This window comes from Sceloporus occidentalis, unplaced genomic scaffold (assembly GCF_023333645.1).
Source record: "Sceloporus occidentalis isolate IW3139 unplaced genomic scaffold, rSceOcc1.0.p SCAF_71, whole genome shotgun sequence".
NCBI classification, from domain to species: domain Eukaryota; kingdom Metazoa; phylum Chordata; class Lepidosauria; order Squamata; family Phrynosomatidae; genus Sceloporus; species Sceloporus occidentalis.
The window spans coordinates 2,965,889-2,986,438 of NW_028317051.1; the positions used below are offsets into that span (position 1 = coordinate 2,965,889).

At 38.8% G+C, this 20,550-nt stretch overlaps 1 protein-coding gene across 1 annotated transcript in view; it reads left to right on the forward strand.

Annotated features, from left to right (window-relative positions):
- Positions 1-20,550, forward strand: part of LOC149286273 (BCAS3 microtubule associated cell migration factor-like) — a 523,731-nt gene that overhangs the window by 96,150 nt on the left and 407,031 nt on the right. Inside the window, exons 11-12 of the mRNA XM_089494317.1 lie at positions 8,763-8,933; positions 20,424-20,517. Of these exons, the coding sequence (XP_089350443.1) occupies positions 8,763-8,933; positions 20,424-20,517 (265 nt within the window). The remainder of the gene's footprint in view (positions 1-8,762; positions 8,934-20,423; positions 20,518-20,550) is intronic.

Here is a 20,550-nt window from a genome sequence, read left to right on the forward strand (position 1 = left end):
AAAAAACACAACAATAACCATGAGCGTAATAGTAAAACAGTAAAAAATTCCTAGAGAGGAGAAATTGTGGAACTGCAGTAGAAATGAGATCTGGGGATAAGTGGTAGGTGACAAAGTGGGATCGGAACTGTTTTCTTCAGTGGCACCCTCCATGCAAGTGCCTGGGAAGATTCTCCTAAAACATCCCCTCCACAGAGTGACATAATTCTATAAAGTTTTACTTGTTTTGCTCAAAACATACACAATCTTTTAGAAAAAATGAGACTTCCTATTCAGAGAATAGCACATGATTAACAGATGTATTTTATGATTTTATTTTTTGACCTTTCTTCGGGTCATGCTCATCCAGCATGCCAAATCAATGCTGTTCAGTTGGTGTTCTACCTTCAGCTTTTGCTTGAACCCTGTAAACCTAAACAAAGTAAAAAAAAAAGGAATAGGCACTACCGAGATAGGCACGACCATCAGAAGGCGAAGACTGAGTGTATTAGAGTCTCTTAAATAGGCAGAGGAGTTTAGGCACCAATTAGCGTTTTCCCGCCAAATATTCAAAGTGCCGTTACGTCACTTCCATCTTGCGTGTGGCGTATACGTAACCTCCCTGTATAAGGCGACGCAATCTCCGCCGGCGCCACTAGGTGGCGTGAAGAGGAACGAGTCCGGACACCGGAGCTGGACCTGTCTTCTGTCTGCAGCTGCCGGGTTTGGAGCGTGGAGGCGGGAGGTCTCTCCCTTCTTTGCGGCTGCTGGGCAGAGGTGGGGGGTTTCCCTCTCCTTCGCAGCGGCTGTGGCTGCTGTGCAGAGGCGGGAGGTCTCCCTCTTCCTCGCGGCTGCTGTGGTTGCCTTACATTAGCGGGGGGTCTTCCCCTTCTTCGCGGCGGTTGCGGCTGCTGAGCTTGAGACCCGGAGGATCTCCCGGCCAGGTGCGTTACAGAGAGTTGCCCAAAACATTTCCCCATTAAGTTGTTTCTTCTGTTTGATGTAAACTCATTGGTTTTGGCACCCTCAGCGAAGGAAATGCTGAAAGTTGAGATATCATAAGTTAATTAGCTTACTTTTCCAGAATTCCCCACTCAATTCAGAGTGAATGTATTCCCTTTAAAGCATATTTTTCCAAACAATGACAATATCGCAAATATAAAAAGCAAAAGATACTTTAAATATGTCAGACTCCAGGTAGGAGTCTTTTCTTTCTTCTCTGTCAGGTGCTGTGTTCTGTGACTCTGAACTTTCCCACTAGCTGCTAAAGAGCTAAAAGAATGAATAATTTTCCATGCTGGTATCCTGAGAGATGAGTCGAACAGCCATCTAATGGTTTCAGGGACAGTAAAGTATGTTTAGGTAGAGGTCAATACTCTGCTGTGGAATCTGCTGCTGTTATATGTATACAAGATAATATTTCAGTGACTAGCAATAACAAGTCGCTATCAATACAACAAAGGTATTATTATAGCATAAAAATACCACAATACTTGCAAGATGTCTGACTGCAATAAGATTATATAAACATTGGATGCTTGAGTTCCTTGAAGTAGTCTAGATCATACAATAAACAAATATTAAGTGAAAGACTAAAGGCATAGAGTGTTAAAAAAGTAACTGCACTCAGGTTATCTCTTTAATGGATGGTCGTCATTGCAAATGGAATACAAAAAGTATGGTAATACACAAAGGTTAATACTTTCTGCCTACAGTCTGGCTGGGGAACACAAACCAGGTCGTTCCAAGTGAAGACGAGTACAGTAACCCATGAGACAAAGGCATAAAGCACATAGGGAAACACTTAGAAAGAAAATAGGACAGTCTGTGTACTGTCTGGCATCAAATAATAAACACACGTTCTCTCGTCACCTAATAACTGCCTGAGATGCCACCACTGTCTTTAACCCTGAGGTGGTAAATTGATTTAGCTGAGCTGCATCTGTTTTCTCCTGTTACCTGATAACTCCTTAATGAGTCTTAACAGCTTATGTGAGCACGAAGCCATTAGCGCTAATGGAGGGGGAGGACATGTGAATTGGCATGGGAAAGGCTAAAGATTACCAGCCGAGTTTTTGCAAATAATGCAGACTTCGCATGGGAATAGCTTATAATGATCTTGTCTTGATATTGTGGACTAATGGAGGAGGTTATATCTGCGTAGTGATGGTTTTTCCATGCACTTTTTAACCCATCCTTGTGCATGTGCATTTTAACCTGTGCCTCTCCCACATTAGGCATACTAAAGGATGTGAACATACATTGTAAAAATCTATATTTTTTAACTTCCTGGTATTTAACTCAACAGTCCACTTAAATATTATGCTGCGTAGAATTAGATATTTCAGTAGAATTGTACAAGTAGCGGAATGCATTTTCTAACGCCTTCTGATGTCACCTGCCATTGACAGTTTAGTGAATAAATTACGTTCTGGTGCTTCCTAGTTATATTTACTAGCTTAATTCAATCTATGTATAGTTTTCTCAACTCTAGAAATCTTTAGCAAGTAGTCTAACTCGTCTCCTGATATTTTAACTGATAGCACTTGACTAATTACAGTTCCCATCACCTCCGGTCAGCAAAACAACTGCTTGAACAGCCCCAATAACCAGCTCTACCTTGAAGGAAAGGAGCCACAAACTGTGAAATAATATTCCCAACTTTATCCTCTGACATAATTTCAGGGATAATCAGGGCTTAACAGTACCTTGGACATTTCAAGCTTTGCATCATAGTAACTATATGTACCATTCAGAGTGTATGTGCACAACTTATTAATGAAAAAAATAATATTAATAAGAACATTATTCTAAAAAAGTGACTACTTGAATAATTGTTTTGCAAATGACGGAAAATCCTAATCACTGGCAGGTCATTTGCCTGACATGTATGACCAATAGCCAAAGCAGTTACTAAAACAAATAGAAAACATTGAATGTTTGTCCAATGTATTTTAACATTACTTGTACTTTGGTAGAATACGTGTTTTGTTACATATAAAAAATGATGTTGCTTATTTTCACTGAGCTGGAAGAAGAAATTTCATTTCTACCCCTTCGTAGTCCTCCATAGGAAGTACATTTATTAGCAACCGTCCTGGAAAATGATTGCACCTCTGGATGTTGAGAAAAATAATCAGTCCCCTTTCAACTTGCATACATAGTATAAGGTTATAAATTCAGTTTATGGTGTGTGCTAGTTGCAGACTAATCAAATACATTTTGGAGAATTGTAAAAGAAAAAAATAGCAGATGAATTTCAGCATAAGTAAATGTAAAGTAATGCATTTGGGTACCTAAATCACAGAACAAACTAAATGGGTTCAGATTGGGTAGTTTATTTCTGAGAGAGGTTTGGGATTATTAGTTTACAAGCGGAGTCCATACATTTAAAATACATTTAGCTTCTTAAAGATGGAAGCTGTTTTTCACAAAAGTTTTTTCTTTTGTTCAGGAAAAGCAGGGCTTTTTTGTATCTACATTCATACATACATACATTCAAGGATGAAAATATAAGAAGTTGTCAAAAATGGAAATAAACCAATCTTCACAGTGTTAATCTATTAATCTAGTATGTGTGTATCTAATATACACACAGCCAACACAAATTTATTCACTGGTTTTAAATTTGAAAATCCTTCATATGGCTAGAATTTCCATCCATCCGTGGCATACAGACACATGGTAGATTGGAACCGATTAGAACTCACTTTGCTGAGACTGAAGCCTTCCTAGTGTTCACCGATTTATGAAACTACCCACACAATTATGTTTCCAAACAAGCAGACAGCCTAGACTATCTGACAGAGGTCTAAGGCCTAACAGATCATAAGCTTCACGAAAGCAGGACACCCTTGTCATTCTGTACCAGGATATCTTAAGACGTGTTAATGTTATTGTCCATTTTGAAAGAAAGAAAACAAGGGCATTTATAAAAGCCTCCATAACGCTTGTGTTCCCCACCATTGTTGCTACTTGATTGCTTTAGAACAATGGCTATGGAAAATATACATATCCTTTAAATATGGAGGCCTGGCTCTTCTAATTATAATTATTGGCCTTACCCATGTAAGTTTTTTTTTACTTAACTTGAATATATTTGTAAGTTTTGATGATGCAAATTTTTAGCTAACTCCTTTTTAGACTAAATATAGTATGTGCTCGAAGTTAAGACATGTTTTTTCCAGAGCAAAATATCCCTCGTCTTATATCCAATGTCGCCTTATAATCTGACCTCCAAAAGATCCAGATCACCCTCAGGGCTACAGGGGACCTGGATCCTCCTCTCTGGAAGCTGGTGGATGTCTGCCAGACAACCAACGCGGCTTCCCGGCACTTCCACTGGGGGTTCTATGACGGAGCGCTGGCGTGACATGACCTTCCGGCGCTCCTTCATAGAAGCCCCAGCAGCAGCAGAGGTTGTCTACGCTCATCACACAGATGTCCACCGGCTGCCCCCACTAGAGAACAGAGAGTCTGGAGCACAAGGGGCAATTCTGGGGATGCATTGGTAAGTCTGAGGGGGCAGAGTGGCATATCAGGGGATAAAAGGCATATCTGGGGGGCAGAGTTGCAAACCTGGGGTCAGTTGTGCATAACTGGGGGGGGGCAGGTTGGCAAATAAAAGGGAATAAAAACAAGAAATGCATTTTTCTCAATCATAGTTATTATGAAATATAAAAAAATGTTTACATGTGAATTTATATTTACTAGTAAAACTTTTCTCCTATAGGGTAGTCTTATATTCAAGCTTTTTTCCTTTTTTCCTAAATTGGGGGGGGTTGTCTTATAATCGAGCAAATATGGTAAATACCCTTTTGCTAAATCAAAATGTACTCCATTGCTTAATGGTCATTCTTTGTACTCTTACCAAACACATCTAGTTATGAATATGTGACCAAGACTTCCATGGCGCTAATTTATAAATTGTAAACATGGAAACATGGTACCATTTTTATTGCCGAAACTTCAGAAAATAATTAAATTCATAACTGCTCCCTGTTTTAATCTAGTTTTTCTCTAGTTTTCTAGTTCATGCTCAAATATTATTCATTAGGTCTATTCTCCTTAATATAAATGGCTTCCTCCCATGTACCAAATACTTTGGCAAAATCTACTACATCTACACGCTGTGGCAGAGTTAAGAAGTTGTATATCATATGTGATGCCATTGGTATAGTTGGACATTTATGCATTTATTTGGTAAATATGTATTGTTTTATGCTGTGTTCTTGAGTTTTCCTGCGGCGGCATTCCATTGAGCATCTGTACCTATAGAGAATAGAACATTAAAATAGAGATTCCTTATTTCGTTGCTACTTTACAATTCTACATCTAAAAATATAGCTAATGTATAATGAGCTCAATAATTTCCAAATAAAACTCTCTGTATTTGGATACATCATTGAGAAAGGAAAGGGTTAACCAGGCTTCCTGACTTTATGTTGCTGTCAATACAAAGTGGCGCCGAATTCTGTTGGCCCTTCTGAGGCTTTCCTGACAACACACTAACAGACTCTGTGCAAGTCGTTTCCTATGAATTATTAAAACAAACGTTTGGCTGCTAATTGATGAACACTAATGTGTTTTCTAATCACTGCAGTTTGAGTTTTTAGCACTAAACAAAACAGTTACGATTGATCTGTGGCTTGGTCCTGGTTGCAGACGCCTGCAATCTCAGCCTCGTTCTTAAATGATCATAGACGCCATGTAGCCCCAGGTCACATGGGATTGTGGGTCTGTCCTCTTCCTTCTTCATCCATCTCCAAATTTAGTTACTTTGAATCTGAAGTCATTGGTAATTTAAGCCAATTCAGCTGTTACCCTGTCTCCAAATTGCCGTCTTTTAGCATCACAATAGTGCACACACCCTGTTTATTGGTTTCTGGATATATATATTTTAAACTTCAAGTAAAGGATTAGATCTGTTTAATGTTATTTTTGGTTTACTATATCGCTATTGTATATTTAATGGGTGTTATCTACTATACATTGATACATTGACAATTAGACCAGGATACATTACATTACATTACATTTATTTATAAAGCGCCGGCAGATTCTTACTATTAAGCTTAGAAAAGGATATAAAGAACCAGAGGTATGGCGCTGAGTTTTCACTAGTCTGAAATCCACTTAAGTGAGGACAATAAATAATAATTATTATTATTGTGATAAGGGGATACTTGTGGTACATTAGTTAAATAAATATTTGTTATGGAAGACTAATACAGTGGGTTTTAAATTCATACAAAGAGACCATGGACACTTGGGTATATATCGCTCACCTGCGCAGTTAAATTGGATGTTTTTTGGGTATATATGAAAAAAAATATGAGCCCATCGTATTGATTGCATTTGGCAATGATCAGTTCATCGAAGTATATATAATCCGACCTGATCAATAAAAATATTTTTTTTTTCTCATTGTTTTAGTTTAACTTCAGTACAATTGGTTCACATTACAATAGAACAATTCTAGTGCTTTTCTTCCTCTCTTCTGTGTCTGGATAGAACAACTGGAACTCATTTGACAGCATTGATTTGGGGGATCAGCCCATGGACATTTTGAAACATTGTTCTTCAACTGTGCTCCCTATGGAGCAATCCAGGCGTTATTTATGGCCTCCTGTATGTCTGTATATCCTATGTGTTTTACTGCATTTCATACTTAGCGGTGTACCTCCTAATGGAATTCTACATTCCAATTTGAGAAAGTTTGTGAATATAGCTGAAGAATGTTGGTTCTGTGACTCTTGGGTACAGCACTTAGCTTTGCTAAAATAAAATCTTCCCTTAACATTTTATAGAAGATATGTCCAAAGAAGGGTGCATTGCGTGAAAACATAAGTTTTATCTGTAGTTTTAATATAATATTTTAATGATGGTAGACGCTTTGTAGAAAAGGTCTACTAAGACCTGAGCTAACTATTATTTGCACATATTAATATTATGTTCACAGCACAGACACTCTTAAATAATAAGTCACTAAGGTGGTTAAACATGCAGAATAATTCTTCATGTCACAGTGACCCAACTGAGAGGTCTTGGGAAGGTTTACTCAGGATGTTGAAAGATCATTCATAGAGCATTAAATAACAGTTCATAAAACCACATGTCTATTCTTAAGCAAAAAAATATATATTTATATATATATAAATGAAATGTTTTGTGACTTTATATACTGTGTGTTTTCTGTGAGTGATTTTGATGACATTACAAATTCTCTCTGTAACGCAAACCTCAAGGCACCATCACCTTATTTTACTGGCTTGCCCCACACATCATTTGTTTTGCTTTTTTAACTTTCTCTAGAAACACAAGTCACGGGTCTGAGAGAGGTCACTTCAGAAATATTAGCAAGTGGTGAAATGATGTGAAAAAGTGCTGAAACATGAAACATAAATCACCATTTGTCACATTTTCTTGAGTTATAATGTATAGGTTAAATTCACAAGTTTGAAAAGAAACCTATTGAGGTTGTAGCACTTACGTCTTGTAAAATTTATTGCTTTTGATGGTGACTACATACCCGTGGGTTAGCAAAACTGTGTCAGAGCATCAACAGTCAGGAAAAGGATAATATTTCCTGAAATATGTAAAATCTATTCATGTGTATGGGTCGCTTCTAGATTTTGATGCTCGAATGAAGTTAATGTGGAATTAAATTTTTACACAAATGTCATGTTACATGCCTGGCACATTCAGTGTATTGAACCATTTGTGTTTTGATATCAACTTCCTTTTATGCTTTTCTAACGTTTACAAGAGTAACATTGTGTCATAGTTTTATTTTTAATGTACATTATTGTAGCACATTATTCATAAACACAAAAACGATTCCGCAACAGGTAAGAATTATTTTATCGAATATTATGCCCCAAACAAATCGATTGTGTCTTCCCTGCGGAGACGATATATAGCTTTGGGAGGATAATAAACAAGCCTGTGTGTCCATAAATGTAGAAGAATGAAATATAACAGTTTTTACGTAATTGCTCCTTCCATATTAAAAACTAAATTCATATGTTTGTGTATAATACATAGGATTTACCTGTTGGTAAATGTGAGTTTAAAAGTTTTTCACTCAATGCAGAATACATGGAAGTTGACTCTCCTGGGAATAGTAGGATGCTGGTGGTTATTTTGGTACATAACAAATGTGTTTAAATGTCTTTTTAACCTAGATTTCTAAATGTGTGTTATGAAGTGGACCTCTGTTAACACGTTGTTACATAAATAATAATATTTACTTCAATGTCCCAGCTAGTTTACTGAACATTATTTTTGTGGTTCATTTGTCATCATATTCATTAGAATCACTGGATGTACATGAAGTTCGAATAAACTCAAGAACTGAAAATTCTAAGCAAACCTAGGCATATACAATCAGAGGTCAGAGTAAAGTTTTGTTTAATACAGTACTTATGTGCTTGTTTAGAGGACCCTTCCGGTTGGGGTCCCAAGAGATTCAATGCAATCATTTAACCTGTGTTCTAACATGTAGGTGTAGACGTGGATGCATCATTGCTCTTGGTCTGTTATTTTTATTATAATGAAATCCTCGGTCTTTTTCCATTGTATGAAAAATGTGTTTTGATAGGATGCTGATGGTATGTATCAAAACTGTCAAACAAGTAGCAGATTATAGTGGAATTATGCAGCTCAACTCAATGTTCTCTTTAGTTATGCACGTGTTTATTTTTTTAGCTATCAGTGTAATATATTGTTTGCAAATCTCTACTGATACTGAACTAATAGCTGAATGCTTTGATCATTAACAGACCCTGAAAACTGGACTAACCATGGTTGGGAAAGTGGTTACCCAGCTGACTGGCACACTGCCTGCTGGGTCCACGGATGAGGACCTGACCACGCACAGCAATGCCAGGCGTAATCCCCTAATCCCTGGAGTCATCACTATTATTGATATTGAAACTGTCGCTGAGGGTCAGGTAAGACATAACTTGCTGCTACATGTTCATGGTTGTAAGGACAAACATTGAAATCTGAGTTATACTGTATAAATGGAGGTTGGTGACCGATTCAAAGCTAGCATGTACGCAGTCTTCACTTTCATTACTTTAAAGAGTAGGGTAAGGCTCATAATAATGAACCCTGTGTCAAAGTGGGTGCATTATAAAACACTATTGGGTGTTAAACAGAAAGCATAATGTGAATATTATCATAAATGAGAGAGAATAGTTTACTCATATTTATTAAACATCAAAAGGTTTTTTGTAGATATTTCTATTATGGACTGTAGTACTTTTATTGACTTGGTTCAGTTTTCTGCATCATTTACCAGATAAATTGCGTTCAGTAATGTTTCAGTTATGCGTTTTCGTGCAGTTCAATACACCCAATACACTAGTATAATGGTATTTATAGATTAAAATAAGCAATGTTAATGCATTAGAAGCCAATTTTATGTGTTCACCATGGAAGCGGCCATCTTAACTTCATTTTGATGAGAATGTTTGTTTAATCCTTCCCAGTATAGTTATCTTTTCCTTAATGTTAAGTAGCCAATTGGTGTTGATCAGTTCCGGGAGCCTTTGTAAGAGGTGGAATGAGGAGATGGGAGATAACATCAGGATAAGAGATTGGTTAGATATTGCGGGCCCTGCAAATGGCTGCCACTTATCTCAAATCCCATGAGGTAAAATTTTAAACTAAATATCTTCAAAAACAATAACACTAACAGTCAAAACACAAGCTATTGATTGTTTTTTGCTACCTAACCGAGAGCGTGGTAGATAAATGGAACAGTTTTTTTAGCAGAAGTGTTAGCGCCTAATACAGAGAGGGAATTTATATGTGCATGGGATATGCATAAAGATTTTCATAATTCCATATTTAACTTGCCAGTGCATTCTTCTCTAGTGGTAGGGATGCTAAGAAGCCATTGTCCTAAAAGGGCCAAAGCTAAGTGTCGAAAACAAAAAGAAATTCTGAGCTCCAGTAGTGTGTTGTGTTCTTTGCCATCAAGTGATTTGCACACTCAGACCATGGTGGCTCCCAATGGGTTAAGTGCAACTGATTTTTAAACGTATATCAAGCCAAACGTTGTAACTCATTTCCATGAGCACGCTGGGAAATATTGCAAACAAAAAAACCCTAAAGTGAGCCAGCAGATTTTTTTCCTCCTATGATAAATTTACTATGCTCTTAATTAATTCCTTGCTAGACAAAAGAAAAGCTCGTGAATATTAGATTAGTAACCAGGAAAAAAAAACTCAAAACATTTGGCTTCTTCGGCAGTTGAAAAATAATTTGAAAATACCACCATGTCTGTGAATTTTAAATAGGATGGCTCCTGCGCTCAACCAATTACACGAGCCTCAGCCTTTGTGTGGTTTTATAATGCACATTTACAACTCATATTTATTTAAACGACCTTTTATAAATGCTTAATTGACTTGAGTAGGATTTGAACCTGTGAACTCTAACACTGCAGCAGAGGATGATAAATGGCTCAGTCAAACTTTGTTTATATTACGTTGATGTCGCTTTTTATTTAATCACAAGGAGGGCATGAACTAGCCATTAATGCTCTCTTTGGAGTATATGCTTAAAAAAAACCCATAAATGGGCTTTGTGTGTCCATTTTGTGAAAAAAATATTACACGTTATGAAAAATTTTACAAAAAATATATATAAATATTTTGCTTCTCAACAAGGTTGTATTAGTTAAAATAAACTGCAATAGTTTTAAAAATTAAAATGTCAACATTACTGTTCTACATGTATATAGAAAACTTTATAGGATAGGTTGAATATATATATATACGCTTTTAATATATATTTAATATATGCCATTTGAACTGTAAACAAATAGAAATAATGTGTTTTGTAGAAATAATAGATTTGGTAAACATTATAAAAAAGAATACCGCAAAAAATATTGCTAGACGACGAGGCTTGTGGCAAACAGTGCTGCCTGTGGGACACTAATAGGCATATCCACGAGAGAGCCTATTAAGCTTGGTAATTTAATAATACCAATATCTTTTTTTTTTTTGCACACCAGTATATTGCAACATGCCTGTAGGTTATGGTATTATATATTTAGGGTAAATGGAGAAGAGAGGAAAAAGTTGTAGATGCACAGTAAATGCTCAGGTTAAAGCAGTCTGGTACAGTAACACTCAGAGAGCCTGTCGGTAAGCTTAGCTTCTATCAGAGAAGCAGATGAGAGAAATGAAAGACACTTGTATATATAAAAGCAGAAAAGGTCATTCTGTCAGCTGTAGAACGGAATCAACAAAGTATGACTATGATAGCTGGCAGCGTGACTTGCTGCCTCTCTGAAGAAGTTATGAAGGGTAAGGACAGGGCCATCTTTGCTACAAGGCACAAGGGGCGTACATATCTGCCCTTTTTACCATACAAACTGTAGAGAGAAATAAAGGAGAATACCCCCTCGCTTTAAGTAGTTTCTGCCTTGCCTCGAATGTAAGCAGAGAGTGCTTTCTGTGTCTAGATGTGTGTCTGTCTCATAGGCTGTAGATAAGCTACCTTCTGCCTGGGATGCCCATTTCTGCAAATAACTAAATTGCACACAAATACAATTGACGCTGTAATGTAGCTTTTTCTGTGTCTGAGAAAGCAATGCTTTGAGTGCAGATAAGATATATGTGTTTTATTATTTATGAATGAAAACACCGTATATGACTGGTAGAATGTAATTGAGATATATACACGTGTGTATATACTGTATATAGGTATGTATTTATGAATACATCTGTGTAATATGAACATTTAGTAAAATTTTAAGAAACCTAAGCAACAGGGTTATTATTATTATGTTTTATTTATATAGTGCCAACAATCTACTCAGCGCTTAATACAATACATATATTCAAGGGGTATGACAAGACGAGACTTGACAGACTAAGACAAACCGATACATTAGGTGGAGAGAGCCCTGCTCGCAAGCTTACAATCTTGAGGTCATGATTGTGTTTGCGTGTACTGGCCTTGTAAAATCCAGAAAAAATATATGTATGGTTCTCAACAACAGAGGTTAGGCCATAACCCCTTGATAATTAAAGATGAGCCTGGGTAGAGGCAGATGAAACATATGTGGAAGTGGGTTGTAGTGGTATGGGAAACACTAGTGAGACCTGTAAAATCGACCTTTAATGAGCTAAGTGTGTGGATACGTGCTTGTAATTAAGTCATCATGGAAGGGCTTAACAATCATTGACATTTTGAAAGAAGTATGACCTCTCACAATAGTGAGTGGAAGCATTACTCAAAGACAAAAATGTAGGACCTGATTCTGAAAACCTGTTGCACTTGAAGGCTGAAGGCACTTAACAAGTAAAAACAACGGAACGAAATAAAAAATAAAAAAAAATACAGTGAAGGGATGATAAAAGGAAATGTGGTGATGTTGACTTATTGTTAATATTTGTCCATGGTCTTGGGTCTGGCTGCGACTACTATTAATACTTTAAAAGCAAAGCAGTTTTACAATGAATACAGACACGGCAATAGCATACCTCTAAAGGAAGTATTAATCATTTTCTAATCTATTTGGAAAACTGACCCGTTTCTTCAATTTCCAACCAAGTAAAGTGAGATAATATTTCTGTGTTGTTCTTTTGAATATTCTTTTTTTTTCAGACAAGTTCTCTAGGACACTAGCATTTTTTTGGGTTTGCTGTAATAAATTATGTGGGCGGGAGATCAAATATATTAAATCTACGCAGATGCTCCATGTTGTGAGGCACAAGTGGGACCGAGTCAAGGCCAGGGTTCATATAATTCACAGGGCACATTTACATGACACATTGACAGCCTCAAGTGTGAAGTGTCACTTTGTGTTCTTCTCACCCCACTCAGAAATTAGGATAGATTTATTATAACCATTTGCAATGTCTGATTGCATTTGTTAATTTGCATCGTAGCCAGAGGTTCTGACCACAGTTTGGATATAGAGTGCAAAGTGACATAAAGTAACAGAAATGGAGTGTAACTACATAATCGGAACAAGACTTCAACCCAGAATGAATATAAAGAGCATGTGCCTAAGATTTCCTTACAAAGTCATACATTGTCTCAACCCTAAAGATATTAACACCGAACCCATTGCCAGAAAACATGTTCACCTTTTCCTGTTTAAACACCAAACTTGATGCTTATGCTAGTAATTAATCACTGTTAATATTTAATATACATTAGTTTTTATTAGGTTTACCTTTTATTGTGAATTCAAATGAGTAGGTTTTCCAGTACCAGTAGAGCATTTGGTGGAATGACGGAACATTTGACCAGGGTATAGCTTCGCAGAACAAAACACAGAGCGAATGCGTAAAATGGTAAAACGTGTGCCAGCTAAGGTTTTTTGTCAGTTACTAAAAGCTAGAAAATCGCATTAAAGTTTACAGAGTCCACAATAAAGTTTTGCTTTCAAATAATCCCCACAGAGAACCTGATTTCATTGTTCAGTATTATAAAGAATTGTTAAAGAACACACACATATTAAATGTTTTAAAATCTTTAGTGTCTACTTGTCCTACAGTGTCTGACTACTTTTACCATGTCCAGCTCTAGAATATATTTCAATATATAGTGTTTTGCCCATTGTCATAGTATATGGAAAGACCGTATAGTATAATTATCAACCGTGTCCAGCTGCAGTTCACAATTACTGGATGAGGGTGTTGGCAGTTACAGTCAATGTTGCGCACACTTGCCATTAAAAAAAAAAGATGAAATCTATTCTAAAACATAGAAATCTATGAAAGCTAAAAAGAATACTGGCTATTGTTTTAAGTAAATGATTTTCACTCCCTATGAACTCTTGTGGTCATCAGAGCATTAATGTTCTTATCTGATTTTTTTATTTGCAGAATGAAATTGACTATTGTTTTACAAAGTGCTACAAAACCATTTCATTTGTCATTGTCTTTCGATTTCAAGATTGATAACACATTTGATCATGAAAAACTCAAAGTGAAGTCTTGTTATTTGGCTATCATGCATGGTCATTATACTTTTCTCTAAATGACATAACAATAATTTTTCAAGAGGTGTCAAAACACATTAAACATATTCCTGTGCTGATAGAAGATTACGCTATATTCCCCTTAGAAACACCTGTTTTCTTTTGGTTTTTTTTGGTATTTTTTTTTCTTTTGTAAATATCTATATTTTAAATTTTGTGATCACAGACAATGTCACAATCAGGTAATTTCTTACATTGTCCCTCTTATGTTTCTCCTACCACGTGAGATATTTTTCCACCACCCTCTCTGTTTGGTTATTAACAAGGAAATAACTTTCAGAGTTGCTTACCCTCAACTTTCCAATCCACGCAAAGGGTAATTGACAGGTGACATCCTGACAAAAATAAGGAAAATGTTTTAATTCAAGACATACTTGAAGGGCTTCCGTCTTATTTTAGTAAGTTCCTAGATGTACTCTTTAGCCATCATATGTGCTTTAATGCATATGGGAGCCTAGTGTCGCCTAATTTTACCTTTTTTTAAAATTTAAATATTTATCATATTCCTTTCCGCACATTTGCCTACCAGTTATTTGCCTTGCTGGGGATGTTCACACACACATACGTGGGATACACACCTACAACCAGCCTCAAAGCTGGCTTGCACAAGATATTTAACTAGACTCCCCCACGCATATGGTTTGAGCAGCAAACCCCCCCTCCCCAGAATTGCAGAGTGGGTAGACGTTAACAATTAATTTTTTTTATGCTTTTTTAACTCATAGTAAATCAGTATTTTAATATGGATTCGGCATTGCAGAGGCTATTTGGGATGGTAAAATACTGCTTTACAAAAAACAACAAAAAAACAAACAATAATGGGATCCAAATTAATTTAATGGTATGATAGCCATTAAGTGTTTCAGTATTTATTTAAATCGTTTAATTAGCTGTAGAGCATTGAACATAAATGCACACAGATGTTCTTACTTCAATTAGTGTGACAAACATAAAACCCCCCTACGCTTTATGACTTGAGATATGCTTTTTTTTGCATTTAGTTTTACATCGTTGTGACCTCGGGATCTTCATTCTCCAGCTATTTAATCTACTAGCCCACCCATCCCGCAGAAATGACCCCTCATATATTTTTCTTCTGTCTATGAATTCCAATAAATCTCTTAGCAATGTCTGCATATCACTAACAGGCCAGAAACATCAGAGCTAAGTACAAGTTGATAACCAAGTTCAGAGTGTTTTCAATGTGGTCTTTCTAATTTGGTTGTAGACATTTTAATCATCTGTGAGGATATATGAAAGTTGCGAGCAGCCGCCTGAGATATTGGTTGTCCTTTGGCAGCTTAAGTACAGTCCAGTTTGTTTGTTTTTTTGCTTGCCTCATGTATAGGCCACACAGGATCGGACACTGGCCCCTCTAATGTTAATGATATCCCGGGAACGTTTTGAACAATATTTATTTATAAAAAATGTTGTACATGTCACGACACAGCGTACAGAGGAGACACCGTAGTCAGGTAGGACTGGCAAGAGTGGTCCGGAGAGCCGAGGTCAGGATGCCGGAGAGCAGGATAATCGAGGAACAAGCCGAGGTCAGGATACCGGAGATCAGGATAGTCGAGGAACAAGCCGAGGTCAGGATACCAGAGATCAGGATAGTCAAGGAACAAGCCGAGGTCAATAACAAGAACAAGCAGGAAATAACGCGTACTGGGAAGGCACTACCGAGATAGGCACGACCATCAGAAGGCAAAGTCAGAGTTCTGAAGCCTCTTAAATAGGCACAGGAAGTAGGCACTAATTGGAGATTTCCCGCCAAATATTCAAGGTGCCGTTACGTCACTTCCTGTGCGGCCATCTTGTGGTTGGCGATTCCTTAATCTTCCCATATAGGTTGGGGTAGTACCTGCCGGCGCCACTAGGTGGCGCGCAGAAGAACGAGTCCGGACTCCAGAGGAGGACCCGTCTCCCGGTTGCAGCTGCTGTGAAGACCTCGTGCAGGTAGGCGGTCTCCCTCTTCCTTGCGGCGGCTGCGGCTGCTGTGTAGAAGCGGGGGGTCTCCCCCTTCTTCGCGGTGGCTGCGTCTGCTGAGTAGACGAGGGAGGTCTTCCCCTTCTGCGCGGTGGCTGTGGCTGGAGCTGCCGTGCGGAGGCAGGGGGTCTCCCCCTTCCTCGCGGCAGTTGCGGCTGGAGCTGCCGTGCAGAGGCGGGGGGTCTCCCCCTTCTTCGCGGCGGCTGCTGCTACTGGTCCGAAGCGGGGGGTCTCCCCCTTCTTCGCGGCAGCTGTGGCTGCCGGACCGAAGCGGGGGGTCTCCCCCTACCTCGCGGCTGCTGCGGTTGCTGACCGGAAGGTCTACCCGCTGGGGCCGTAACAGTACAGTTGCAAATGGCCATATGTTTAGGTCCTCTGCTCAATAGAAGAAATGAGTGTCAAACGTGCAGAAACAAAGCATTACGCAGTAAGTATTTTAAGAGAGCAGTAAAGTTTTGGAGAATATTGATATAACTAGCAGTCTAGTCTAAAAGCATATTATTAGAATATAATTTTAGGACTAATACAATATGAATTATAACATCATTTCTAACATATCTGTTTTATATGGTGTTTTATGGGAATTTTTGTAGGATAAGCGACAGAGAGGTTATTAGGTTATTGGGGTGATTCAGTTGTACCTCTTTTTCTTCATATTATATACAGTATTTAAGTTGGTATTCATATGCTGGCTAAGCAAATCAAATATGATTCATTTTGGCTTGTTCTCATCAGTTTAAGCAGGCCACAAAGAAATAAGATCTTTCAAATTCAGACCAGTTGGATAGAAAACAGAAAACAGAAAACAGACAGTAGAGCCATAACCATAATTGTGCTTGTACTCTAGACCTCTAGCTTGCCATGACTCCTTTCACCATTTCACTGCCTTGGATTATTTAGCAATTTTAGACTTGGAATAGGTTTATTTATGTATTTTTCAGTGTGTGTCAGTATTTATTTGTTGTTGGAGACTCTGTTAGAACTTGGAGGATGATGACCACTTATCACTATGACCATGTAGAATGCAGTGAAGGTCAGGGTAAGATTAATCACCCAAAGTGGACATTGTGATCAACCTTTGCTGTGGTCACTGTAGCGTCTATTAGGATCAATGCCAGTGTAATCCATTAAGATTTGCAAGATCTGTAGTGAAACTAGATGCTCTTCTGCTGTGTGTACCTTTAAATTATATTACACTACAAACAATGGAGACTCCAATAATGTTAGCATACAAAATTAGGAGTAAATGTGAGATCTTAGTAGTTCTTTCCTCTCCCAAGGTTTGCCTCAAAATATGTTTTATTATTTTTAGTGGCACTAGCTGAGTGCTTTGTGTTTATAGACTTCTTTTAAGCAATAAGGTTGTAAATGGTATATCTCATTAAAAATACAGCTTCCACCTTCCTAAAATGGTTATTTTTTTCTTCCTTTACGGTGGCCCGTCTGCTTACTCCCACTTACTTCATGTTGTTAACTCTGACCTCATCTCTTTATCATGATTTTTGTAAAGAAAAAAAAAAAGTGACTGAACTCGCAGTCAAAGGTCAGGAGGTCAGAAGAATTTCCACTGAGCACATGGGAGCTACTGCTGGACCACAAGTCATCTCCTGCTCTAATGTGTCTAATTGCACTCTGATGTTACCTATTTTGTTGTCGTAAAAGTTGTGCTCTGGGAGCTATTAGCCCCTAAAGCAGGAGGCTCACGTAACTGTCCAGTTCAAATAAAGAATATTTACAACTATGTTTTCTTTGCTTTTTAGTCTGGTGCCTACCTACATCAATTCCAGCCATTTTCTGTTTCAGGCACTTATTCTGTATTTTGACATGATGTTTCTATAAGCATTATATATATATATATATATTATGTATTATATAGGTGCCCAGCCTATAGTGCAGTGAATGTACCATATAGTTAAATGGTTTCTTTAGTATTTTGCCTAAAAAGTACCTAAAATGTATACATAATATATTTTAAATATATCTTTGTGTCATGATCATCTACTAAATAATTAATTTCAGAAAATCTCTAGCTATTTATGTAACCCCTGGCCCTTTCAGAAGTATCCTTCCGAGGTAGAAAAAGTTCATTGGTTGGTTCTTGTCCAATCAGGAATGATGTGAGTATTCTAGACTTTAACCTCCCCATTTACATAAACTAATACAAGCTCCATCCAGTCACACAGATTACAGTAATTGCCGTGTTGACCACTTTATCGAGTTTATTCAAGGACAAAAGTTACCGTATTTTTCGCTCCATAAGACGCAGTTTTTTTCCTCCCAAAGTAGGATGAAAAATCAGCCGCGTCTTATGGAGCGAAGATGCAGGCAGGGAGGGGGGGGGGGCAACGATATACCGTATTGGCTCGAATATAGGCCGCACTTTTTCCCCCCACTTTAAGACTTTAAAGTGGGGGTGCGGCCTATATTCGGGGTCTAGCGCCAAACGCCCGGGACATGCAGTCCCGGGCGCCGGGCAGGCAGCGGGGTTAGGATACAGATCCCCCGCAGCGGTGCAGGGGACCTGCATACTACTCCCCGATACGCTCAGACAGCCTCCCCTGCCAGCACTTCCCACGGGGGGGGGGGTGCCGGCACGGGAGGTTGTCTAAGCGCATCGTGCGGATGCGTTTTACCTCTGCACCCCCCGCGGACTTACCGGAGCAGACTCCCGGGTGTCTTGCGGGGTCGGCGGGGGACGTCTACGCAATACAACTTCCGGTGCCGGATGTGCCGCACCGGAAGTTGCATTGCGTAGATGTCCCCCGCCGGCCCCGCAAGACACCCGGGAGTCTGCTCCGGTAAGTTGGGGAGGGGGGGGCAGAGGGGGACAGTGGCAGCGTATCTCGGGGAGGGAGGACAGTGGCAGCGTATCTCGGGGAGGGAGGACAGTGGCAGCGTATCTCGGGGAGGGAGGACAGTGGCAGCGTATCTCGGGGAGGGAGGACAGTGGCAGCGTATCTCGGGGAGGGAGGACAGTGGTAGCATATCTCGGGGGGCGGGGGGGGCAGAGTGGCAGTATGTTTTTTGGTGCTTTTTTAAAGAAAAAAACTTTTTCTTTAAAAAAGCACCAAACTTTTAGGGTGCGGCCTATATACGGGGGCGGCCTATATCCGAGCCAATACGGTACTCACCAAAAGTGTCCCGGACAGTCTCTGTCTCGCTTCGCCGTCCAGGGGAGGTCTTCATCTGGAGACCGCCGCCTCTGTCGCCGCCTCTCCTCTTCTCTGGTCCGTTGCGACGGCTAAGGGCGGACTGGATGGAGAGGACGGGGGGATTTGACGCAAGCGCCGTGTCACGTATGGCGCCGGCGCATGCGCAGTACGGCGCTTGTAGTCCAACTACACTTCCCATCATGTCTGACCAGCTTTTTTCTGTGCAGGCATGACGGGAGGATGATGTCCTTTTTTTATAGCCCATTTTTTAGCTCAAAATATTTTTTCCTTTTTTTTCTCCTCTAAAATCTAGGTGCGTCTTATCAGCAGGTGCGTCTTATAGAGCGAAAAATACGGTACATGTTAAATACAAGGCAAAGAGCGCAGAACACAAACGGCGGCTTAACCAAGTACGCCATGTAAAGTTGTCTACTGCAAATATCTTATGCTTGGTTGGAAACCAGTTTTAGTCACATGGGTAGACATTCATTCCAGATGTTTTCTGCAGATATCCAGTCTTCTGGTAAATGGTGTTTGTTAGTGAAACACACAAGTAGTAGAGGAAAGTTCAGAGGCAGGTGTTTGTTCATCACTGTAAAGTTTCTCCATAATGAAATGAGCCGTATGAGTACCTGCTTGTTTGCTTTTCTTGCTTTTTTATAGATATTGGCACATGCTGTAGTAAGTGACATTGATCTCATTGTTTTTAGTATTGGTGGTATGACACCTCTCAATAGTCTGGGTTAAAGTCCACCTTCCAATTTAAATTTAAAATACTATTGGAACAGTAATTTTGGATAAAACGTTTGGTTTTATTTGTGAGACAATCCTCAGAATGAGACTGAGCAATGTTGAACGTTGCTGTAATAAGGGTGAATAAACAGAAATCAATGGATCGTTAGTTAATCACTACCAGGTAGACGGCATCACCCTTCAGTAACACATCACGTACCAAGTAACAGCATAATTGTTGAAAATAAAATCTATTTTTTTTAAGTGTATGAGGCCAGAGATGTAACAGTACCTCTGGTGATAGATTTTGTTTATTAGATATTCCTAGGAACAACATTTCATTTTGATTAGTATCAAAAGGAAAAATACCTTCAACTTGTGATATAAAGAGTAACCTGTCATCTCCTATATGAACTCAAGCTAAACAGCCTGGCCAGCTTTCCATGCCTTAGTTCCAATGATGAAACAAAAACTGTGTGAGAGTCTATATTCAGTCAAGGTTTCTGCATTTAGGATAACATTCACTTTTACTTATCTGTTTCTTCCCTAACCAGGTGGTCGTCAGCGAGGACTCTGATGGTGAAGGCATTGTTGCTCATTTCCCTGCCCATGAGAAACCTATCTGCTGTATGGCATTCAACCCCAGTGGTAAGGAGTTACAATGCATATTTCTCTAGGTTT